Below are 24,981 nucleotides of genomic sequence, written 5' to 3'. Positions count from 1 at the left end.
TCACTCAGAACTGTCAGAAAATTGAGCTGTATGGGAGTCCAACAACTAAGAAATTAAAGAAACCACATTCATCCAGACAGGTAGGTGGGACAGAGGGTTGGAGATGCAGAGATGCGGAACTGGGGACCCGGCTAGTCCCAAACCCACATGCGGTGGACGTGAAACAGAGGGGGTATCTCAGGAGTGAGGGATCCCAGCCCCACACCAGACTACCCAGCCCCATGTCCCAGTGCCAGAAAGATAACTTCCATAAATTGTGGTTGTAAAAATCAGTGGGGGAAGAAACTATGAATTTCAGAGGAAGAAACTATGAATTCTCAGTGCTCTTCTCTTAAAGGGCCTCATACTGCACATGGACTTATATGGACTCATTTCCTCTGGGCTCTAGCACCCAGGTAACACCTTGAAGGGAACCAGTGGCACACGGGGAGGAACTGAAGGCCTGGCAAGGGCAAGAGCTGAGGGACAGCCTCCTCCCAGAGAGAACTGCAGACAGTGGCCCTGGTACCTTTTCTGAGCTTTCCCATACACAGAGCCATGGCATGGAGGCACATATCTGAATCTCCATCAACCTGGTTCACACAGAAACCCTCACCCTGACGAGTACCTAAGAGTCCACCCCATCCAACTTACGGGCCCACCCAAGCAACCCTCCCACCCTAGTAACAGTAGCTTTTCCATATGAAGGGCTGGGCCAGGTGCAGGCTTCAGACCTTCCTAAATCCACTCACACAAGCAACACCTGAGCCCAGTCCTGTACCTCTCACTGAGTGGCCCCGGACCTCCTGCAACAGCAGCAGCCACCTGCAGATGACTTCACAGCTTATGCTAAGTGGCCCCAGACAGAACACAGGTGAAGGCTGACCTTGGCCTGCACCACCTGGAAACCCCAGAGCCTGTGCACCCAGTGGATGGTTACAGACCACCTCAGAACACCACCCAACCACTACTACAAGCAACAGAGGAAGGTGGTTGCTGGCCAAGGGTCACAGCCAGTCCTACCAGTTCTTTGGACTGCATAAATCTCTCCCACTGACCTGCTGACAGCAATCAAGATTCATCTACAAGAGGAGGGTGTCCTCAGGCCACATGGAGGGTGCACCTCGAAGCCCCAGCTTGGGTGAAAGGGGAGTCTGTGCCACTGGACCCTAAAGGACACCTACTACTTTATACTTTAGCCCATGCTACCAAGACACAGAGTTAAAGCAGCTCCCCCTGATACATAGAAATAAACACAGGGAGGCTGCCAAAATGAGGGGACAAAGAAACATGGTCCAAATGAAAGAATAGGTCAAACCTCTACAAAAACTAAACAAAATGGAGATATGCAATCTATCAGAAGCACAGTTCAAAACACTGGTTATAAGGAGGCTTAAGGAACTCAGTGGGTACTTGAACAGCATAAAAAAGACCCAGGCAGAAATGAAGGATACACTAATTAAAATAAAAAACAATTGACCAGGAATCAAGAGCAGAGTGGATGAAGCCAAGAATCAAATCAATAATTTGGAATATAAGGAAAAAAAGAACATAAGGAAGACATTCAATCATTATAGCAAGAAGAAAAGGAAATTCAAAAAATCGAGGATGGTGTAAGGAGCCTCTGGGACAACTTCAAACGTTCCATATTCGCAACATAGGGGTGACAGAAGAAGAGAAAGAGCAAGAAATTGAAAATCTGTTTGAAAAAATAATAAAAGAAAACTTCCTTAATTTGGTGAAAAAAATAGACATACAAGTCCAGGAAGGAGAGTACCAAACAAGAGGAATGCAGAGAGGGCCACACCAAAACACATCATAATTAAAATGCCAAAGGTTAAAGATAAAGGGGAAATCTTAAAAGCAGCAAGAGAAAAGCAAATAGTTAACCTACAAAGCTGTTCCCATAAGACTGTAGGCTAATTTCTCAAAAGAAACCTTGCAGGCTAGAAGGGACTGGCAAGAAGTATTCAAAGCAATGAAAAGCAAGAACCTACAACCTAGATTACTATAACCAGCAAAGCTTCCTTTAGAATCAAAAGGCAGATACAGTGCTTCCCAGTTAGGGTAAAGCTAAAGGATTTCATCATCACCGCACCATTATTATATAAAATGTTATAGGGACTTGCTTAAGAAAAAGAAGATCAGAACTATGGACATTAAAAATGGCAATAAATACATTAACTATCAACAATTGAATCTAAAAAAACAAACTAAGCAAATAAGCAGAACAGAAACAGAATCATAGATATGGGCAACACTGGGATGGTGGCCAGTTGGGAGGGGCATTTGGGGGAATGGGGAAAAAGGTAAAGGGATTAAGAATTACAATTTGGTAGGTACAGAACAGGCAGGGGGATTTTAAGAACAGTACGGGAAATGGAGTTGCCAATTTGGAGTTGCATGATGGACTTGCATGATCCACGGACATAAACAAACCATGGGGAATTGCTGGAGGGAGTGAGGAGTACTGGGTGGAGGAGGGTAAAGGGGGAAAAATGGGTACAACTATAATAGCATAATAAAAATAAATCAACAACAGCCAATACAATAGGCATCCAGTGTGAACAAATCAAAATTATACTTACTTTTTTTGTTATATTGGCAAAAAGATATATATATTGTGTGTGTGCCACAAAATTTGAGTAATCAGTTTATGTGTGGCATGAAATGAAAAAGGTTGAAAATCTCTGGTCTAGCAATTTCTCTCTCCAGGGGAAGAAAGTACATATATTATACGGCAGGTAGATTCGCAAAAGTATACTAAATGTTTTGTGATCGGGAAGAAAATAACAGTTTAGTATCAAGGAAATGGGCATGGGTTTCAGCTGAGATTATCCCTTAGATTTTTCATGAATAGAAGGCAGAAGAGACACAATGGTTAAATATTAAGGGTAGCATCCTGGCTGGTGTGGCTCAGTCGGCTGGGTGTTGTCCTGAATACTGAAAGGTCGGGTGCAGGTTTAATTCCCCATCCGGGCACATGCCTGGGTTGTAGGTTTGGTTCCCAGTTGGGACACGCACCAGAAGCAACAATGTGAGATCGATGTTTCTCTCCCTCTCTCTCACCCTCCTTCCCCTCTCTCTAGAATATAAGAAAAAATTATTTTTTTAAATAAAAAAGATTAAGTGTAGCAAATTTTAAAATCTTTTTTCTGTGAAAAATAGCAAAGTATGCTTATTTTCTTTTTAAAACCAACTGAAATAAGAATTGAAGACTTCCATCAGATAATTTTTGTATCAAAAGTATTTTTTCTTCTTATAGTCTTTGAATACAAATATATTTCTATCTTGAAAAAATAACTTTTTAAAAACTGCCTTTCACTTCTAACGGCCTTTAACTTCCAGTTTTCTTATTTTTCTCTGTCCTTTTACTACCAGATTTCTCAATAATGATTAGCACGTATTCACATACTTGCTTACTTCTTCACTGTTGTCCCTTCCCTTCAATTCTATTCTACATCTAGCCAAATCTACCTTTGAAAACTTTGTGAACCGCTTTTTAGGTTAGTGACTGGTCCGCTCTGGTATAGGCCTAACCAATACGGATCAAATAAGGAGGCAGAAACAGCCAAAGACATGAGGAAGTGGTCTGAAAAGAGAATGAGCTGCAAAGTAGAAAAGCTAGAATGTTCATACTTACATCGTTGGCTACTCCTGTATGGATGAGGTCTCGCAGGAACCTCATGACACTACAGTTGGCGTCCCGGTGGTCCAGGGTGGTGGAGGCAATGGCCCACTGTAAGATAGGGATTACCACCTGGCTCCTCAGCAAGGTAACTGGGCTGCGCTGAATAAACCTGGATGGAAAGACAAGCTAGGTGTAAATGACAGGAAAAGGCTATAAAAAGCAGCCACAGCAGAAGGCACAACTAGGGAGAAAGTAGAAAAGCTCAGTGGTTGCTTGGGTTGAGGGGGAAGAAGAGATGAACGGGTGCAGCAGAGGGCGTTTTTAGGGCGGTGAAACTATTCTGTGCGCTACTGTAATGGTGGCTACATGTCACCATACACTTGTCCAAACTCACAGAAGGGACACCACCAGGAATGAAATCTAATATAAACTACAGATTTGGGGTGATCACGTGTCCATGCAGGCTCATCGGTTCTTAACCAATAAACCACTCCGGTGAGGGATGCTGACAGTGAGGAAGGTGGTGGGCACGGGGGGAGCAGGAGGTACATGGAAACTCTATTACTTTCCACTCAGTTTTTCACAAGGTTTCTCAGATCATTTAATGTACGTGGAGAATCTCTAAGAAAAAGACACAATATTTTTCTGAATATTTTACCAAGTAACTGTCTGTACAAAGAACATCTATAGGGATTAATTTTCAAGGAACACATCTTGGGAAAACAGAGGTTGACAACTCACTGTGCCATATGGGGAAAAAAAGGAGACTTTCTAACTTGTCCAAAAACTAACAAAAAGTGTTCAACTCTGAGATGAATTAGTCAAGTCAATACTACTTTACATTTGTAAATGATAAAATACATTACATGTATAATTATATATATTTAATGTTTTTAAAATATGTATTTAATAACTTTAAAAAATGTTTTTATGTTCACTACCTGATTTGATTCAAATTCCTTAGCTAGGAACTAAGAAGGAATGCAAAGGTTTGGCAATGTCAGTGTACTGATAAAAGAAATTTAAGTACTAGGTAAGGTAGCAGGCAGAGCTGGGAAGTAAAGCACCAGATAACTTCTAAGGCACCTTTTAACCCTAAATTTTTTTCCCTGAGATATAATTATACCTAAAGGACACTACTCAAGGAAAAAGGCGGAGCATGACATCAGAGCAGTGTACAAACTAACAACCACAGGGAACTTTAGCAATGACCTAGTCGAATATTTTTATCAAGCTCATTTTTATTGTCACGTGTGTGTTCCCTCCTTCATGATAGGAAATGAGCTACTTTTTCCTGTCCCCACCCAACTCCTCCTCCTCCTCACTTCTGAGCATATTTTGGCTCAAAATTTAGCTCTGGGTTATGAATCATTAATCTATGTACTCCGCTTACCTCATGTAGCACAGAAGAAAACAGTCAAGTGATAGGTGACAAGACTAAGAAGTGATTGGACGGACAATAAAAGAAAGGGTTGCTCTTTGGAAGAACTGACCTGGTGGCTAGTCTGAACAGGTCATCCACAGTGTCAGGGTGATTCTGGAGCCCATTCTGCTGCTCTAGAAGCTGAAAGGTGGGGAAGCACAGTGCCTAAAAACAGAGGTGATATTAAAACAAATGCTTGTCTATAAATGCTACAGCGTTCAGACTTGCTAAATATCACAACGTATACACAGAAACAAAGAGGGGAAGCACAGACAAGAAAAGACAAAAATAATAAGATCAAGAAAAGGAAGACAGAAATCTTTCTCAGCTGACATTAACAGTTTTCACATATGAGATCCACATTTCAGAAAGGGTTGAAAATATGGATTTTACTAGATAAAAGTGGATAGATGTCATTTTGAAGCTTTAGAAGTTTCTGAGTAAAGGCTGTGCTTATATCCTAGATATGGTCAGTCTACTAGGGGGTAAGATGAAGTTTTAATAGTAATATATGAAGTAATAAAAGAAGTTATAAAGGGAAAGGACATCTGGGAAAAAAGGAGCATCATGATTTAACTACTTCATGTACCCCTCTCACACCACCGTGACTGGGAAGGGGAAAGGCAGTGTATCAGGAGGCTTTTTCAATGCATGCTATTTACCCTAAGACCATCCCTGCTAAGTGAACTAGTTCATTGGATGTTCCGGGCAAGAATTTAAAAATACAACCACGATTGAGCTCTATGGAGATCCTTTATTTTACATCTATCTGCCCACTTCCCCAGCCGGAAAAACACTGTTTCTGGAGAGCATAAATTAAGGAGTAATTATCATAATATTTATGTGGTCAATCTCTCTTTCTCCCAAGCAGGCTTGTCCAGAGAACTAGGAAGTTTCTACCTCGTTATTAGGAAATCCACACGCCTGGGGTATAGAGATAAAGAAGCAACAGAATTAAAGACATGGTAGGGAACACACTCGTAGACCTTTAGGCTCTCCGAGTCCAGCACACATCTACACTCCCCCAAAGAAAATACCTGGAGCATGTCTAGTAATCCCTGCCGACAGCCCTCCTCCATGCCATACTCATCCACGAGGATGCTGCCAAGGTACAGGAAACAGGAATGCTGATGTATGTGGTACACATTCACCATCTGCCAAGGGAAGCAGCAATTAGTCCAACTCTTTACCCCTCGATAAGTATCAACTTAGAAAGTTGTGCAGGGGGAGAAATTTAGAGACAGACTGGTCCCTTCTCTTTCAGATAATAGAGAAAAGTGTGTTGCTGACACTTTTAAAAGCAGGGCTCAATTCCTCAATAATTTTCAATTACTCTATGTAGACTTATTTCAAGCCTTTGACCTTTTATTTTCCCAAAACAATGTTGTAAGAGAGTTGCATATTTCAAGCTGGCAGCCATTGAAGAACTATTTTATCCAAGGATTGTGTAATATTTATAAAACCATAACATAGTATACCCAAATCTTTTAACATTTAATGGTTGCTCTCATTTTTAAATTACTATAGCCATAGCAGGGACAAAAATACCAATGACCTCATCTTGGAGAGTGTAAAAGCATTGTTTTAATTTTGAGTTGCTCCTAAAACCCTGCATTTAATCTTTTAAATAAAAAACAAGTATTTCCAATCAAGGTATCAGTCTCAAAAGAAATTTTTTAAAAATTTTATTGATTATGCCATTACAGTTGTTCTATTCCCCCCTTCATTCCCCTCTAACCTGCACACCCCCTCCCCCACCATTCCCCCCTTGAGTTTATGACCACGTGTCTCAAGTTCTTTAGATTCTATATTTCCCATACTGTTCTTGCCCTCCCCCCTATCTATTTTCTACCTACCATCTATGCTACTTATTTTCTGTACCTTCTCCCCCCTTCTCCTTCTCCCACTCCCCTGTTGCTAACCCTCCATGTGATCTTCATTTCTATGGTTCTGCTCCTGATATAGCTGTCCTCTTAGTTTGCTTTTGTTTTAGGTGTGGTGGTTAGTAAGTGTGAGTTTGCTGTCCTTTCACTGTTCATGTTTCTTTAACTTCTTTTTCTTAGATAAGTAAGTCCCTTTCACATTTCATATAATAAGGGCTTGGTGATGATGAACTCCTGGAATTTGATCTTATCTGAGAAGCACTTTATCTGCCCTTCCATTCTAAGTGAAAGCTTTGCTGGATAGAGCAATCTTGGATGTAGGTCCTTGCATTTCATGATTTGAAATACTTCTTTCCAGCTCCTTCTTGCCTGTAAGGTCTCTTTTGAGAAATCCTCTGACAGTCTGATGGGAAGTCCTTTGTAGGTGACTGTCCCCTTAGCTCTTGCTGCTTCTAGAATTCTCTCCTTCATTTTAATCTTGGCTAATGTAATGATGATGTGCCTTGGTGTGTTCCTTCTTGGGTCCAACTTCTTTGGGACTCTCTGAACTTCCTGGATTTCCTGGAAGTCTATTTCCTTTGCCAGATTGGGGAATTTCTCCTTAATTATTTGTTCAAATAAATTTTCCACTTGTGGCTGTTCCTCTTCCCCTTCTGGTACCCCTATAATTGGGATGTTGGAGCGTTTAAAGATGTCCTGAAGGTTCCTAAGCCTCTCCTCATTTTTCTGAATTCTTGTTTCTTCATATTTTTGTTTGGTCATTTTTTCTTCCTTCTGGTCCACTCCTTTGATTTGAGTCCCAGTTTCCTTTCCATTACTATTGGTTTCCTGTGCATTTCCCTTCATTTCAATTAGTTTAGCTTTCATATGTTCCTCTAATTTGTGACTAAAATCAACCAGTTCTGTAAGCATCCTGATCACCAGTGTTTTAAACTGTGCATCTGAAAGTTTGGCTATTTCTTCATCACTTAAATTTATCGGCTCTGGGGCTCTGAGTTGTTCTTGAGCTGTGTTTTTTTTTTTATCTGTTCGTGCCTGCTGGCACGTATGCGGAGCAGAGCCTTAGTTGTTCACCAGGGCGGGGCCACCCAGGTCTCTGGTTTGTGATGCTGTATGTGGGGGCAGGGTCAGAGAGGGACAATGGTGGTTCCCTCTGCCACTCCCGCCGCTGGGGCCTGTGCGGTCTGTCTCACTGTTCGCTCCTTCACCGGTTTATCTGCACGTGAATGTGTGACCGAGGTGAGCCCTCAGTGGGTCCGCCTCCTGCTACTCCACACCTGGGATCCACTCACCGCTGCTGGCACACCTGGGTCTTGCGCCGGGTCGGTCTGGTGGATCTTTCCTGCCCGACCCCACTCTGCTGCTGACTCCACCCCTCTTACCGGTTTAGCTGAAGGGTTCGTTGTTGTCAGACTTCCATATAGTTCAATTTTCTGTGGTTTGGCTGCGTTTTTGTTGCTAAATTTTTGTTGTTTTTAAACTTGGTTGTGCAAGAAGGCACAGTGCTTCCACCTATGCCTCCATCTTGGTGGAAGTCCAGAAAAGAAATTTTTAACATAACATACACATTTAAATTAAATGATTTGTTTGGGACTTTTACCTATTATTCTCCAAAAATTAAAAGGCATATCTGTACATTCACCTATTTAAAATACCGTCACACTCTTCCAAACAGTGGCCAGAGGTAACCTCTGAAAATGCCTTGTTCTTCATTTGACCCAGAAAACCCCACAAAATCACATAAATCAAGAGGCTCGAATCTTTGTAATGACTTTAAGAACACTCATGAAACTGCCCAGGCCATTGAGGGTACCATCAAGACCATTAAAAAGCCACCAAGTACCTGAAGGATGTCCCTTGAAAGAAGCCATGTGTGTCATTTCATCATTACAATGGTAGACTTGGTAGGTGTGCCCAGGCCAAATAGTGAGTCGGGACACAGGTTCAGTGCCCGAAAAGAGTGTTCAATTTTTGCTGTACATACTTAAGAATGCAGAGAATAACTCTGAACTTAAGGGTTTAGATCTAGATTCTCTGGTCACTGAACACATCCAGCTGAACAAAGCTCCCAGATGCAGCACAGAACTTACAGAGCTCACGGGTGGGTTAACCACACATGGGCTCTCCCTGCCCTGCTGAGATGATCGTAACTGAAAAAGAGCAGAATGTTCCTAAACCAGAGAAAGTTGCACAGAAGAGAAAGCTACCCAAGAATAAACTGAAGAAACAAAAGCTTATGGCCTGGGAGTAAATTCAGCATAAAATAAATACTAATGAAAGAAAAAAAAAGCGCCACCCAACACACATACATTGCTCTTATATAAAGTCAACTCTATAAACTTAAATCTGTGTTGTGTCCTTAAAAAAATATATATATATATACATATATATGCTCTACTTAATGAATAATTACTTAAGTCAGGCATTGGCAAACTTTTTCTTAAATGGCCAAATAGTAAATATTGTAGGCTTTGCCAGTCATACAATCTTCTGACTACTCAAATTTACCACTGTAGCACAAAAATGGCCAAAAGATAATACTTAAATAAATAAGCATGGCAATCATTCAGTAAAGCTTTATTTACAAACTACAGATCCATTGGCTCTATTTATTTATGGGACTTAATTTTTGTCACATGGACTTAATTTTTCCAGAATTTTATTTTTAAAATGTATTTTATTATGATAATTGTCCCAATTTCCCCCCTTTTGCCCACCTCTACCCAGTACCCGTATTCCCTCCAGCAATCCCCTCCCTTAGTTCATGGGTCATGAATATAAGTTCTTTGGCTTCTCCATTTCCTATACTATTCTTAACATCCTTCTGTCTACTTTGTACCTACCATTTGTACTTCTTAATCCCTGCACCTTTTTCTCATTCTCCCACATTCCCCTCCCAGCTGATAACACTTCAAATGATCTCCATATCTGTGATTCTGTTCCTGTTCTACTTGTTTGCTTAGATTTTTACATTCAGTTGTTGATAGTTGTGCTTCATCGCTATTTTAATATTCATAGTTTTGATCTTTTTCTTAAATAAGTCCCTGCAACATTTCATATAATAATGGCTTGGTGATGATGAGGTCCTTTAGTTTAACCTTGTCTGGGAAGCACTTTACCTGCCCTTCCATGCTAAATGATACCTTTGCTGGATAGAGTAATCTAGGTTGTAGCTCCTTGCTTTTCATCACTTTGAATACTTCTTGCCAAGAAGCAGCCTTCAAAGCCTCTTTTGAGAAATTAGCCTATAGTCTTATGGAAACTCCTTTGTAGTAACCATCTGCTTTTCTCTTGCTGCTTTTAAGATTCTTTATCTTTAACCTCAGGCAATTATGATGCGTCTTGGTATAGTTCTCTTTGGGTCCAACTTGTTTGGGACTCTGTGCTTCAGGGACTTGTATATCTATTTCCTTCACCAAATTAGGTAACTTTTCTGTCATTAATTTTTCAAATAAGTTTCAAACTGCTTGTTCTTCCTCTTCTAGTTCTGAAATCAGTATGATTTAGATATTGGTAAGTTTGGAGATGTCCCAGAGTCTCCTTATTTTATTCTCATTTTTTTTTTGGATTCTTTTCTCTTGCCATTCTAATGAAATGGTGTTTTCATCCTTATGTTCCAAACCGTTGATATGAATCTCAGCTTCATCCCCTCCACTGTTGGTTCCCTGTGGATTTTCCTTTATTTCACTTAATGCATCCTTCATCTCTGCCTATGTCTTTTTTATGCTATTGTAGTACCCAATGATTTCTTTGAGTATCTGGATAACCAGTGTTTTGAACTCTGCATCTGATAGGTTGTTTATCTCCATTTATTTCATTTAGTTCTTTTCCTGGAGTTCTGTTATATTCTTTCATTTGAGCCCTATTTCCTTGTCTCCTCAATTTGGCAGCCTCCCTGTGTTTGTTTCAGTGGATTAGGTAGAGCTGCTTTGATCCCGTCTTAGTAGTGTGGCCTGTTAAGGCACCTGTAAATTGTGTGAGCAGAGCCTTAGGTAGTTGCCAGGGCAGTACAACCAGCTTCACTGCTTTGTGACTCTATGTGGGGAGGGCTCGGAGTGGGGCCAAGCCTGGCCTCTGGAGACTGCCCGAGAGGAAGCTATCTCCCCATCACTTGTCCCCTTGCTAGTCATTTCACTTTCTCCCCTTCTCTCCATATGCTGTGTGTGCCCTTCCAGCTGTTGCCCTGGTGCTGAATCCCAGAGGGGGTGGGTCTGCTTGAGTCTTAAGTCCGTTGCAGGCCCTTTAAGAGGAGTCACTTGAGAATCTTGCAATTTCTTTTTCTGCCCCAACCCTCACTGGCTTTTGCAGCCAGAAATCACAGAAACTTATCTTTCTGGCGCTGGGACCCTGGGCTGGGTGGTCTGGTCTGGAGCTGGGATGGCTTGCTCCCAGGGTATCCCTCCCAATTTTTATCCACTACATGTGAATGTGGGACTGCCCCTTCCACTACCTTTCTGAGCTTCTCCAAGTCTCCATCTCTGCCCCTCCTACCCATCTGGATGAATGTGCCTTCTTTAAATCCTTGATTGTTGGACTTCCGTACAGCTAGATCTTCTGACAAATCTGGCTCTTATTTGTTTTGTACTTTAGCTGTAATTTTTTCTGTAGTTGTATGTGGAAGTGAAGTGTGTTTACCTACACCTCCACTTTGGCCAGAAGTCTTTGTCAATGGGCTAACTTTAGAATATACTTCCTAGGTAGATACTTTCCTACTCTATTGAGTCAGTCACATCTTAATTAGCAGGAATTTAAAAAAAAGGTATCAAGGTCATGAGATATCCTCTACCAGTGAAGGAGCATTAAATCAAGTTATACTGGACCCACAACATATTGCACCAAAGGGGACCCTTAACCAGAGGTGGACATGGCCAAACTGCAAACATACACTGTTATACTCAGAATACAGAAAATCACTAAATTAAAATTCTGTTAAAATATATACTCATACAAACTTTAATCAAATCTACAATTTAAGGAGGCAAGGTCTTACAGTGTCAACTGACACTGCACTAGGATGACCTTGTCTGAAGGTGCTTTCGTAAGAGTGAATCACCAGGGGGCAGATTTTAAGATGGCACTCACCGTCGGGGGAATGTGCACCTACTTAAAACCTCCACCCTGCCCAGGTGAAAAAGAGTCCCTTCAGGTTGGGTGGGTATAGTCTAGCAGTGTTCCTCACAGCAGGGGTATAAAACTTAAGAAGATGCTTGTTCAGAGTCCTGCAAATGCAGGATTGGTACTTGGTCTTACTGCTCTCAATTCGGCATGAACGGCCGCTCACTTGCTTCAATCTAGTGCTGGCCCTGCTGTGAGGTTAACTTTAACACAAACAAATTACTTGGTGGACTAACTTACCAGTGATAGGTGTCTCACATAGTTCTAGAAATAATCTTAGAGAACATCATACAGCAAATCATACCATCTTACTTACATATCAATCTTGGTGATAAAAAGAGTCAAATTTGTATCTTGACAAGACACTTATGTGAACAACTATGGTCAAAATAGAAAACAATCCCTTTGGGCCAAGAAATAATAAAGTTTGACCTACCATATTTTAAAAAGGGAAATTAATGTAAAAATACTTAGCACTGGTACTCAGAACTGAGCATAAAGTCATTCTCTTTTCCAAATTTCACACTGGGATGTATCACTATTTAAACGATCATTATACAGAACAGATTAGATAGGCTGTTTCCCTTGTAAGACAAAATACCCTACCACAGGCACCATGTCTTTCAAATTGTTTTTTCCTTCGTGTTTAATAAATACAAAAGGGCTTCATCAGCAGAGATTTTGTTCCACAGGCTCCAGTTTCAAACTCTTGCATTCTCCCTCTCACATGGAACTTACCTGTGTGACCAGTGGCTGCAGCAGGGCTGCAGATCCTTTGCCTACACAGCGAACAGCGAAGCGGAGGCACCTGCAACATCGTTCTACAATCCGATTATCAGCCCGGTGCTTATTTAGAGTCTCAGATAAAACTGGCCATATCTGAGTTAAAAGTGAAAGAGCAGAAGAAAGAAAATAATGAACTAAAAGCTGGAAAAAAAAGTTCTCAAGTTGGTAACATCTGATGTGGCTTTCAAGTTACCTGGTAAAGCTTTATAGGAACACACATGGCCTGATTCAGCCAGTGGGTATGTGTGTATGTGCAGAGATTCAAAACACTACCCGTCACTGAAAAACAACCATTTCTTAAGAGAAACACAATGACTCTTTAGAACCACAGGGGGAGCATGTCTACCTTTACTAAAAGACAAAGATATTTTCCTAAATTTTGAAAACTTCCTGATTTAGGATGAAAAGAATTAGGATGAATTATACAGGAAAAATGTCTAAAGGCAGTTTCAAGAAGGTGGAAGACCTTGAACAAAAGGACTACAGCAAAGGAAACAGCATTATTTGATAAAACTAAACACTTAAGAATATCTGCCCCCTGCTCTGTAGTCTGAAAATCATTTCTCCCCTCCAAGTTGCTAACCAGGCCTGACCCTGCTTAGCTTCCGAGATCAGATGAGACTGGGTATGTTCAGGGTGGTGTGGCTGTAGACTGAAAAATACGCCTCAAACATGCATTTTGATTCTCACATTACTCTTAGTGAAAAAAGCATAAAGGAAGTATGTTATCAATGGGAAACTAAAGTCAGGAAGGTTAACTGGCTTTGTGGAAAAAAAAATGTTAGTATTAATCAGGCCTCCTAGCACCTCTAGGACTCACAGTTAATCTCTTCCTACATCTTCGGCCTTTCAAAATTTCCCTACAGCTGGTTTTCTAAAAAAAAAAAGAAAAGAAAAAAAAAGGAAAAAAAGAAAGGCGAGAAAGGGGAGGAAGGAAGGGGGGAAAGTAGGGAGGGAGGGAAGGAAGGAAGGAAGGAAGGAAGGAGGGAAGGAGGGAGGGAGGGAGGGAGGCAGGGAGGCAGGGAGGCAGGGAGGCAGGGAGGGAGGGAGGAGCGAGCCCCGGCTGCTGTGGCTCAGTGGACTGAGTGCCAGCCTGCAAAGCAAGAGGTCGTCTGTTCAACTCCCAGGCGGGGCACATGCCTGGGTTGTTAGCCAGGTCCCCAGTTAGGGGTGTGCAAGAGGCAATCGACTGATGTGTCTCACACATTGATGCTTCTCTCCCTCTCTTTCTCCCTTCCTTCCCCCTTCTCTAAAAATAAATAAATAAACAATTTTTAAAAATCTAAAATCAAAATTATGTATTTGGATGAATCCATTCCTCTTTTCGTTGGTATTTAAAACATATCAACAAATTAAATCTCCCTTTGAACATGGAAGAAAGTACCTTCTCACTCCAGTTACAGCACTGTAAGGAGAGAAGAAGAAAGTCTTGTTCTATAGGTATCTGTTAACACTTACTTCTTGTATGACTTTTTGGCACGGATGCGTCTGTCCATTTTCCACAATGGGATTGGTGTGTCTGCAGAAAGACAATGGCCCAAATTAGTGAAAGAAGAGCAATTTCACGGAGGACCCAGAGCCCTGTCCCTGTCACTCTACTTAGTATCAGTCTCGCCAAATTAAAAGACCCAGATAGTAAGGTTATTTGTAAGATTCAAAACCTTTCCCTCCTATTCCATTTAAACAAATGCAAATGGTTTTTAAATCACCCCATCATTTATCGCCACCTTCAAGCCACTGCCATGGAACACATGAACTCAATCTAACTCTGGATACATGGGTTGTGGATGTGGGACACTACGACCATCACTTTCACTTTTTCCCTTTATAAACCTGAATATGTAGTCTCTTCTGAATTGATAAACAATATATACAGACTGTCTGAACCCACCATGAGAAACAAAGTACTATTCTATTCTCAGCACTAAAAGTCAAAGCTTCAGGAAATCTAGTCTACCAAAAATGTTTCCCATGATTCCAGTCTGAACCTAGTGGTACATAAAACACACAGGTCCACACACAATGTGTCAAGTCCAACTATCGCTCTACTTCTAGAATACACTACTTTGAAGCAGGAAAAAAAAAACATGTACAATTAACTACTAACCTCTTTAAAGAAAAAAAATTCTCAAATTAGAAAATGTTCAACAGCAATTTATTTAAAATTTACCTTTCTTTAAAATTGGGCAATTCCATCTATTGCAGACTTTTTCATTTATTGTGAAATAAGAATTTTGGTAATAGGCTTTCAGAATGGCATGTAACAGGGCTCTCTCCTTATTACACAAGCACCGCACAGACCCATATAAAGATAGCTGTTGACAAAAACTAATAAGCTGCTCTCACCGGTATGGCTCAGTCGGTTGGAGGGTCACCCCGTAACTGAAAGGCTGCAGGTTTAATTCCCGGTCAGGGAACATGCCTAGGTTGCAGGTCTGCTCCCGGTCCAGGCATGGGCACATGTGACCCCTGGCCTGGACACACATTATCCCTGGTATGGGCATGTATGGGAGGCAACTGATTGATGCTACCATTTTGCATTGATGTTTTTCTCTCCCTCTTCTCTAAACTAAATGCAGAAAAAAAAAAGTCCTGAGGGACTTCAGCCAAGATGGAGGAGTAGTAGAAACATTCTGCCTTCTCTCACAACCAAGTTTAAAAACAACAAAGTTTTAGCAACAAAAACACAGCCAAACCACAGAAAATTGAACTACACGGAAGTATGACAACAACGAACCATTCAGCCAACCCGGTAAGAGGGGCAGAGCCAGCAGCAGAGCGGGGTTGGGCAAGAAAGACCCACCAGACCGACCCAGGCACACAACCCAGATGCAAAGGCAGTGGGCAGATCATAGGTGTGGAGTAGCAGCAGGCGGACCCAATGAGGGCGCAAGGTGGTGGACTCACTGAGGGCTGACCACAGTCACACATTCGTGCAGATAACCGGCAAAGGAGCAAGCAGTGAGTCTGAGACAGACCAAGCAGGTCCCAGCAATGGGAAACAACAGAGGGGACCACCATTTTCCCTCTCTGACCCCGCCCCCACATACAGCGTCACAAACCAGTGACCTGGGTGGCCCCGCCCTGGTGAACAACTAAGGCTCTGCTCCGCATACCTAACAGGCACGAACAGAGCAAATCATTATGGCTCAAGAACAGCTCAAAGCCCCAGAGCCAATAACTCTAAGTGATGAAGAAATAGCCAAACTCTCAGATGCACAGTTCAAAACACTGGTCATCAGGATGCTCACAGAACTGGTTGATTTTAGTCACAAATTAGAGGAACAAATGAAGGCTAAACTAATTGAAATGAAGGGAAATGCACAGGAAACCAATAGTATAGGAAAAGAAACTGGGAATCAAATCAAGGGAGTGGACCAGAAGGGAAAAAAAATGACCAAACAAAAATATGAAGAAACAAGAATTCAGAAAAACGAGGAGAGGCTTAGGAACCTTCAGGACATCTTTAAACGCTCCAACATCCGAATTATAGGAGTACCAGAAGGGGAAGAGGAACAGCCACGAGTGGAAAATTTATTTGAACAAATAATTAAGGAGAAATTCCCCAATCTGGCAAAGGAAATAGACTTCCAGGAAATCCAGGAAGTTCAGAGTCCCAAAGAAGTGGGACCCAAGAAGGAACACACCAAGGCACATCATCATTACATGAGACAAGATTAAAATGAAGGAGAGAATCCTAGAAGCAGCAAGAGATAAGGGGACATTCACCTACAAAGGACTTCCCATCAGACTGTCAGCGGATTTCTCAAAAGAAACCTTACAGGCAAGAAGGGGCTGGAAAGAGGTATTCCAAGTCATGAAATCCAAAGACCTACAACCAAGATTGATCTATCCAGCAAAGCTTTCATTTAGAATGGAAGGGCAGATAAAGTGCTTCTTAGATAAGATCAAGTTCAAGGAGTTCATCATCACCAAGCCCTTATTATATAAAATGTTAAAGGGACTTATCTAAGAAGAAGATAAAAAAGATGAACAGTTAAAGGACAGCAAACTCACACTTACTAACAACCACACCTAAAACAAAAGCAAACTAAGAGGACAGCTAGATCAGGAGTAGAACCATAGAAATGGAGATCATATGGAGGGTTAGCAACAGGGGAGTGGGAGATGAAGAAGGAGGGAGAAGGTACAGAGAATAAGTAGCATAGATGGTAGGTAGAAAATAGATAGGGGGGAAGGCAAGAACAGTATGGGAAATATAGAATCTAAAGAACTTGAGACAGGTGGTCATAAACTGACCACGTGTCTCAATGGTGGGGGAGAGGTGTGCAGGTTAGAGGGGAATGAAGGGGGGAAATAGAACAACTGTAATGGCATAATCAATAAAATATATATTTTTAAAAAAGTCCTTTGGTGAGGATAAAAAGGAAGCCTAATTAGTTAAAAACAATGCCTATTTCAACTTATTCCACAGAAGCTTTTATGCAACATACTACTCTGATATTCCAGTTAAACCTATGGGTCTCACAAGCTATAAATTATGCAACTCAATAAGGATCCCTCTTTGAACATTGTCACTCAAATGCTTTTATTTTCTTGTTTTTTTTTTTGTTAATCTTTTAAAATATTTAATTATTGATTGTGCTATTACAGTTGTCCCCATTTCTCCCTTTTCTTCCTCCACACAGCATCCTCCCCCTTAGTTCATGTCCATGGGTCATGCATATAAGTTCTTTGAGTTCTCCACTTCCCATACTGCTCTTAACCTCCCCATCTATTTTGTACCTACCAGTGTATACTTAATCCCTGTACCTTTCCCCTCATTCTCCCACAGGCCCCTCCCCAACTGGCCACCGTCCCAATGCTCTCCAAATCTAAAATTCTGTTGCTGTTGTGCTTGTTTCCTTAGTTTGGTTTTTAGATTCAATTGTTGATAGCTGTGAATTTATTGCCATTTTAACATTCATAGTTTTAATCTTTTTCTTATGTGTAACCTTTCATATAATGGTGTGGTGATGATGAAATCCTTTAATTTTACCTTGTCTGGGAAGCACTTTATCAACCCTCCCATTCTAAATGATAGTTTTGCTAGATAGAGTAATCTAGGTCGTAGGTCCTTGCTTTTCATCACTTTGAATACTTTTTGTTAGTCTCTTCCAGCCTGCAAAGTTTCTTTTGAGAAATCAGCCAGAAGTCTAATGGGAACTCCACTATAGGTAACTATCTGCTTTTCTCTTGCTACTTTGGAGACTTGCTCCTTAACCTTTGTCATTTCAATTATGATGTGTCTTTGGTCCTCTCTGTATTCATCTAATTTGGGACTCTGTGCTTCCTGGACTTGTACATCTATATCCTTTGTGAAATTAGTAAGCTTTCTTTATTGTTTCACATAAGTTTTCAATTTTTTGCTCTTTCTCTTATCCTTCTGGCACCCTTATGATGGGAACATTGGTGCATTTGAAGTTGTCCCAGAGGCACCTTATCCTATTCTGGTTTTATGCTTTTTAAAAAATATTTTATTTCTTTTTAGACAGAGGAAAAGGGAGAATGAGAGAAACATCAACGTGTGGTTGCCTCTCATGCATCCCCAACTGGGACCTGGCCCGAAACCCAGGCATGTGCCCTGACTGGGTATTGAATCAGTGACCCTTTGGTTTGTAGGCCAGCACTCAATCCACTGAGCCATACCAGCCAAGGGCTTGGATTCTGTTTTTTTCTTGCTCTTTTTGATTGAATATTCTTTTCTTCCTTATGTTCTAAATCACTGATTTAATCCTTGGCTTCATCCATCCAGTGTTAATTTCCTGTAAATTTTTCTTGATATCAATTAGTATGATGTTCATTTCTGATTGGATCATTTTTATGCTGTTTAAGTACCCACTGAGTTCCTTGAGCATCCAAATAAATAACTAGTGTTTTGAACTCTGCATCTAATAGATTGCTTTTCTTCCTTTTGCTCAGTTCTTTTTCTGTAGTTTGTTTTGTTCTTTCATTTGGCCCATATATTTTTTAAAAGATTTTATGTATTTATCTTTAGAGGGGAAGGGAAGAAGAGAAGGAGAGAAACATCAGTGTATGGTTGCCGCCCGTGTGTCCCCTGCTGGGAACTGGCCTGCAACCCAGGCATGTGCCCCAACTGGGAATCGAACCATAGTTGTTTGGTTCCCAGGCCTGTGCTCAATCCACTGAGCTACACCAGCCAGGGGGCTGGCTTGTATTTTTTTGTGCCCTAATTTTAGCCACCGCCCTGTATTTGCTTGTATGGGTTAGGTAGAATGCTCCGACTCCCTGTCTTAGTAGGATGGTCTAATGTAGAAAAACCACTGTTAACTGCTTAGGTGGACCCTTAGGTAATTGTCACAGTGGGGCTTACCTTTTTAAGCAGGTTAATGGAGTCTCAGATATGACATTGCTGTACTGTGGCTTTGTGTGGGGGTGGACTCAGAAAAGGAACAATGGCCCCTGCCTGGCCTCTAGAGTTCTGTCCGGGAGGAAGCTGTCCCCCAGATCTTGCCCTGATGCAAACACTTCAGTTCCTCTCCATATGCCACTGGTGCCCTTCAAGCTGCTGCCCCAGTGCTGGAGCTCAGAGGGAATGAGTCTGTGTAATTTCATCGCAGGTCCTTTGTGAGGACATTCCCGAGAATCCTGAAATTTCCTCTGCTGCCCCAATCCCCACAGCTAGAAGTTATGGGCACTTATACTCCTGGCACTGGAACCCAGGGCTGGGCGGTCTGGCATGTGGCTGGGATTCCTCCCTCCTGAGATATCCCTCCTGATTTTTATCTATCACATGTGGGTGTAGGACTAGCCTGTTCTCTATATCCAACCCTCCAACCTGTTTGAATCAATGTGACGTCTTTAATCCCTTGGTTATGGGACTTCCATACAGCTTGATTTTTTTTTTAATTATTTTTTTAAAATTTATTTATCTTTAGAGGGGAAGGAAGGAGAGAGGGAGAGAAACATCAGTGTATGGTTGCCTTTCGTGGGTCCCCTGCTGGGAACTGGCCTGCAGGGAACCGGGCTTGCAACCCGGTATGTGCCCTGACTGGGAATCGAATCGCGATTGTCTGGTTTGCAGGCCCGCGCTCAATCCACTGAGCTATACCAGTCAGGCCAGCTTGATTTTTGAATTTTAAGTGATAGTTGTTTTGTAGTTGAGTTATAATTTTTGCTATTGTTGTGTGAGGAAGTAAGCCATGTTTACCTATGCCTTCATCTTGACCAAAAGACTTATTTTTCTTAAAAGTTATTTATTTGTTTGTTTATTTATTTATTTTTAGAGAAGGGAAGGGAGGGGGAAAGAGAGGGAGAGAAACATCGATGTGTGTCCCACACATCGGGACACATCAGGAGATCAATCAGTTGTCTCTCAAACACCCCCTACTGGGGACTTGGACCAAAACCCAGGCATGTGTCCTGGCTGGGAATCAAACTGGTGACCCTACAGTTCACAGGCCAGCACTCAGAACACTGAACCACACCTGCCAGGAAAACTTTATTTATTTTGAGAGAGAAGGGAGGGAGAAAGAGAGGAAGAGAAACACTAACGGGTTGCTTTCTGTACACTCTGACCAGGGACCAACCTGCAATCCAGGCAACATGCCCTCATGAGAAATTGAACCCACAATCTCTCATTTTGCAGTACGATGCCCAAGCAACCAAGCCACACCAGATCATGATTAAAATGCTTTTTAAATCATTAGGCTCCTTTTGATTCCAAAGGATTAATTTCACCTGGTAACTGAAGCGACTTCATCATTGCTTTGTACCCATACACTATACAATACGTCTGAAAGTGTGTGTCGTCCCCAAACAGCAGGCGGCAGCAGCAGCAGCATTACCAGGGAACTTATTAAAAATGTAAATTCTTGGGTCCTACCCAAGATCCAATTAATCAGATCATCTGGGGAGGGGACCCAGCTATCTATGCTTTGGTGAGCCACACAGGTGACTCTGATGTATGTTAAAGTTTGAGAATCATTGATCTAAAGATTGACAAAATTAATGATATTTTAAAAGGTCTTTTGACAAAGGTCTACCAAGAACAAGTTCTTAGACTTTGCCTTTGCCCCAAGACCTCAGGCGATGGACTTAAGTTTACAATCAAAGGAGATTACAGAAGATAGTTGGAAGTTTGAGGGAACAGAACATTGCTTATTACTTCAATGCATCAGGGTCTCACTTGTGCTTTTAACCCAAGACAGGCATCTGGAGCCCCTCTTCTTACCTAAATATTACTGCAAGACGATCTAAGAACACAGTGGGATCTGAGGATATGCCATTGCTGGGCTCCTGAGACAAGAGCTGAAGAGACAGGTGTCAACACACAGTCATTACAAATGCAAACCTACAGCAAACACTGCAACACAGAACCTTACACACCAACCTGTCTCAAACTGTTTATTTCTTGAAAGTTACTCAAATGGCATAAACTTTTAATTCATTTTGTCGAACTACTTTAATCCTTCTCACTGGATTCTGGCCCAGACTACATACTATTAACATTTTAATATATAATCATTGTGGAGTGAAAAACATCATTTAGTTTTCTTCCATGTACTTTTATTATGATTGAGACATTATATAATTTAATATAAATTATATATTAAAATAAAGATTACATAATTATGACTGAGACATAATATAAATTACATATCAAAATAAAGCTTACATATATTATATATTACATAATCTAATTATATTAATATTCCATTAGAGCTTTATATTTTAAAGATAAGGCAGGTTGCCCCTTATTCTTCTTTCCTAAAATTTCTTCCATATTCCCATCAGCATATCATTAGAGAGAAACTCAAAAATTATTCTCTCATGTTCTCCTACACAATTGGCATGTCCACTGTTACTGCACTGTAGATGTAATTTGAGAAGACCTGCCATCCTTACTTTAAGGTAACTTGTTAACCTAAATGGTATTTTCCCCATTATTATATCTTCTGAATGATATCACTGACATAGTGAAATCTATTGATTTTTACATACTTATTCTGTGTGTACAACTATCTGACATATTAATTTTAGTAACTTTTCAGTTTGTTCTCTTGGCTTTTATAGGTAGATAAAAGATCAAATGTAAATAAATAATTTTGTCTTTCCCTTTCTAACATGTGAACGTCTTAAGTCACTGAACTCACCTTTTTTAATGCCAGGACCTGAACGGAACACAGCTCACTAAGACATTCGGTAATCTTATCCAACGGTAGTCTGGCCAGGACAAGTGCTGTTCCTACAAGATGAAGGAAGACACACGTGAAGAAAAGAAAATCTGAAGTGAGGTAATACACTGGTCTACACGACGCAGTTAACCAAAACGGCTGCAGTCCTGTTCTTTCAAACAGATCAGCACTATTTTTTAAATTGCAACACTTTGTTACTGATGTTTGGCTTTTCTTTACAGTAGCCCACTAGTTTAAAGATGTTTAAATATATCTCCCCTTCCAATTTTTTGAAGACCTGAAAGCTCCACAAAGCCAATGCCAAAGCTATTTTTATACAGCACAGTACAATGGTTCTCAAACTTCCCAGAGGTTCTGATTTAATGGGTCAGGGAGTGACTTTATTTTTGATAAGCACTGTAGGCAATTCCTATCTTCAGAAGTTGGAGAAATACAAATGTTAATTTGTTTTTGAAAGAATGAGCTGAAATTAGAGAGTTAATTCTAGTTCTACCACCACAGAATCTATAAACTGGGTTTAAAGCACTCTCCCTGGGCATCAGTTTCTTTATGTATGAGTGCTTTGAACAGAAAAGTAGAAGTCAAGTTTGCCTTTAAAATGTGTTTAAATGGCTGCAAAAGACTTCCTCCTTACTTTTTCCCCAAATAAAATCTTAACTTAGAACTCTAATTAAAGATAGGATAACAAAGAGAGAGAGAGCGAGGTTAAAGTGGGGCTAGACCCCAAGACATTTCCCACTCAGCTTCCCTCTTTTCACAGTCCCCACCAACTGCTGAAGCGACTCCCCCAAAGCAAAAGGATGACGTATTAGACTAGGTCTCCTCCTGGCCCCAAATCCCTCCACTATCTCTCACCTCCTGAAATATCATTCAACAAAACAGTAATCAATCTTCAGATGTGAATTTAAAAAATGAAATGATTTTTCCTAACAGCCTATTAGCCATGGACATACAGATTTATGTTGAAAACTAGATTTTAAGTTAAAATCTAACTTAAATATAATTGTTCCTTTTAATTCATTCCTACAGAAAAGATTGTAACTGCAAACAGTTTTCTATGTCTAGAAGATACTACTGAAAACTGGGATGCCACATTCTATTACAGTCAGACAGCACTTTAGCATCAAGGTTAAATTTCATTAGAAAATGACAAGATGGCAACAATTACCACAGTAGTAGTTACAAAGAATACTTGACTCTGATTTAATACCTAATTATCTATGCCTATAAAGGAAAACAAAGACCCATGCACAAAAAGAAAATACGTCTCGCAAAACGTAGTTACACTGGCTGACAGAAACCTCATCCCAGAAGTGAGCAAGGACAGAGCTAGTTCGCATAAAAGGTCATCCAGTCTTGCCAAGGCTAACTGTTTGCCATCCACATGGCCTCGACAGATGCCGCACAGGTCATGTTACCCAATACTTTACTTGGTATACTCCCACTCCCTCACAACTACCAGATGTATGGGTTTCACTAACTCACAGGACACCTCAATTTGTTTTCAGCAAGTTTAGTTAGAATGAATTTTCTTTCTAAGAGCCAGTAAATTGTCAATAGTTGATCACTCATGGAAAATCTGTTCCCTCTTTCATAACAATCTTCTGAATATTTAAAAATAACCATCATGCTTAAAGTCTCTTCTAGGTTTTTTTTCCCTCAGCCTTAACCTCTCTAGTTCTATTACTCTGAGCTTCACCACCACAGACAATTACTCAGTGTAAGCTCATCAACTATGGTTGGAGACCAGGAAGAGACCAGGACCCTCGGCTCCCACTTGTAGGACTGATGGAGGCATGCCACCTTTAAATTTCCACTCACCTCACCTCTTTGGTATGGCAATGCTTACTTGGTCTCCCTTTTTATTTATTCTTCCCCCAACTCAAAAAAGTAACTGTTTAGTTCGAATGTGCTGTCTCCCCCCAAAATCTTGGTCAGTACTATACATACTGTAAGCAGTTTGAAAACATTCTGAGAATGTATGGACACATGATCAACACTCTCCCCTCTGAGAAGAAAGGCTACCTTACCCATCACTAAGTAAACTGCAATGAAAAACTGGGACATGATGGATATAAGATAACTCCCAGAAGTGGCTTAGAGAGACGGTTCCTGGTTAATGTCTTAAGCAGATACCTTTTAGCAAACCCACAGCAGCTTCTGGAGACAACATGAAGGAGTCAAGAGAACGGGCAATCTCCAGGAGTCCATTAAAGTGCTGAGCCATGTGGTCTCGGCAGACAGAGCAAATGTTATGAATGGCTTTGGCTGCAGCAGAAGCCAGAGGCTTTTCACACAGGCCTTTCATCAAATAGCCCAATACGGGGTCTAAGGAAAAAAGCCATATGACAGTGATTACAATTTGAAATTCAAGGAAAAAGTCTAGTTTGTAAGAACAAATGTTTACATTTCCTTTAAAAAATTTTTTAAAATTAATTTGAGAGAGAGAGAAAGAAGAAGGGGAGAGGAGGAAACGATGAGAGAAAGAGAAAGGGGGCGGGGCGGGGAAGATACTGATTCATTGTTCTGCTCATTTATGCCTTCATTGGTTGATTCTTGCCTGCACCCTGACCAAGGATCAAACCTGCAACCTTGGCATATGACGATGACTCTAATCAACTGAGCAACCTGGCCAGGATCCCCCCCACCTTTTTTAAGCAAGAGAACTATTTTTTAAAAATAAAATGTGTTCCAATCCCAATATATAAAACATAAAAATGGAGCTGATCTCACTGACACAGTGTCAGGAAGCCCTGGGTCCTATTCATCTTCCATCTCTTTCCTCATGAGCCTTCAACTGCTGCTTGTGGCTAGGGCTACACAAAGCACAGTCTGAAAACCACTGGTGGACAGGATCGTTCAAGTATGAAAAATAGGGCAATATAAGAAAGAATGAAAGACACAGAGAGTTACCATTATACTCCCAGATGGATCACTGTGTAAAAAATAGCCCACATTAATCAGAACAATGACCGTTATCTAAAGCTGAGACTTTTACCCTTGCTT

At 40.9% G+C, this 24,981-nt stretch overlaps 1 protein-coding gene across 4 annotated transcripts in view; it reads right to left on the bottom strand.

Moving 5' to 3' along the window:
- TNPO3 (transportin 3) overlaps positions 1 to 24,981 on the bottom strand; it is a 103,637-nt gene that overhangs the window by 16,160 nt on the left and 62,496 nt on the right. For all 4 annotated transcript variants that reach the window (XM_053657076.1, XM_053657077.1, XM_053657078.1 and 1 more), the window contains 8 exons: positions 24,112 to 24,303; positions 21,934 to 22,025; positions 21,012 to 21,088; positions 14,276 to 14,336; positions 12,770 to 12,910; positions 6,071 to 6,187; positions 5,104 to 5,198; positions 3,623 to 3,779 (listed from right to left, as the gene is read on the bottom strand). In XM_053657076.1, the coding sequence (XP_053513051.1) occupies positions 3,623 to 3,779; positions 5,104 to 5,198; positions 6,071 to 6,187; positions 12,770 to 12,910; positions 14,276 to 14,336; positions 21,012 to 21,088; positions 21,934 to 22,025; positions 24,112 to 24,303 (932 nt within the window). The remainder of the gene's footprint in view (positions 1 to 3,622; positions 3,780 to 5,103; positions 5,199 to 6,070; positions 6,188 to 12,769; positions 12,911 to 14,275; positions 14,337 to 21,011; positions 21,089 to 21,933; positions 22,026 to 24,111; positions 24,304 to 24,981) is intronic.

Source organism: Artibeus jamaicensis, unplaced genomic scaffold (genome assembly GCF_021234435.1).
Source record: "Artibeus jamaicensis isolate MK-2021 breed Jamaican fruit bat unplaced genomic scaffold, CSHL_Jam_final scaffold_3307, whole genome shotgun sequence".
Lineage (NCBI taxonomy): Eukaryota > Metazoa > Chordata > Mammalia > Chiroptera > Phyllostomidae > Artibeus > Artibeus jamaicensis.
Note: the sequence above shows the minus strand (reverse complement) of the source record. Positions and strands in the feature narration are given on the sequence as shown.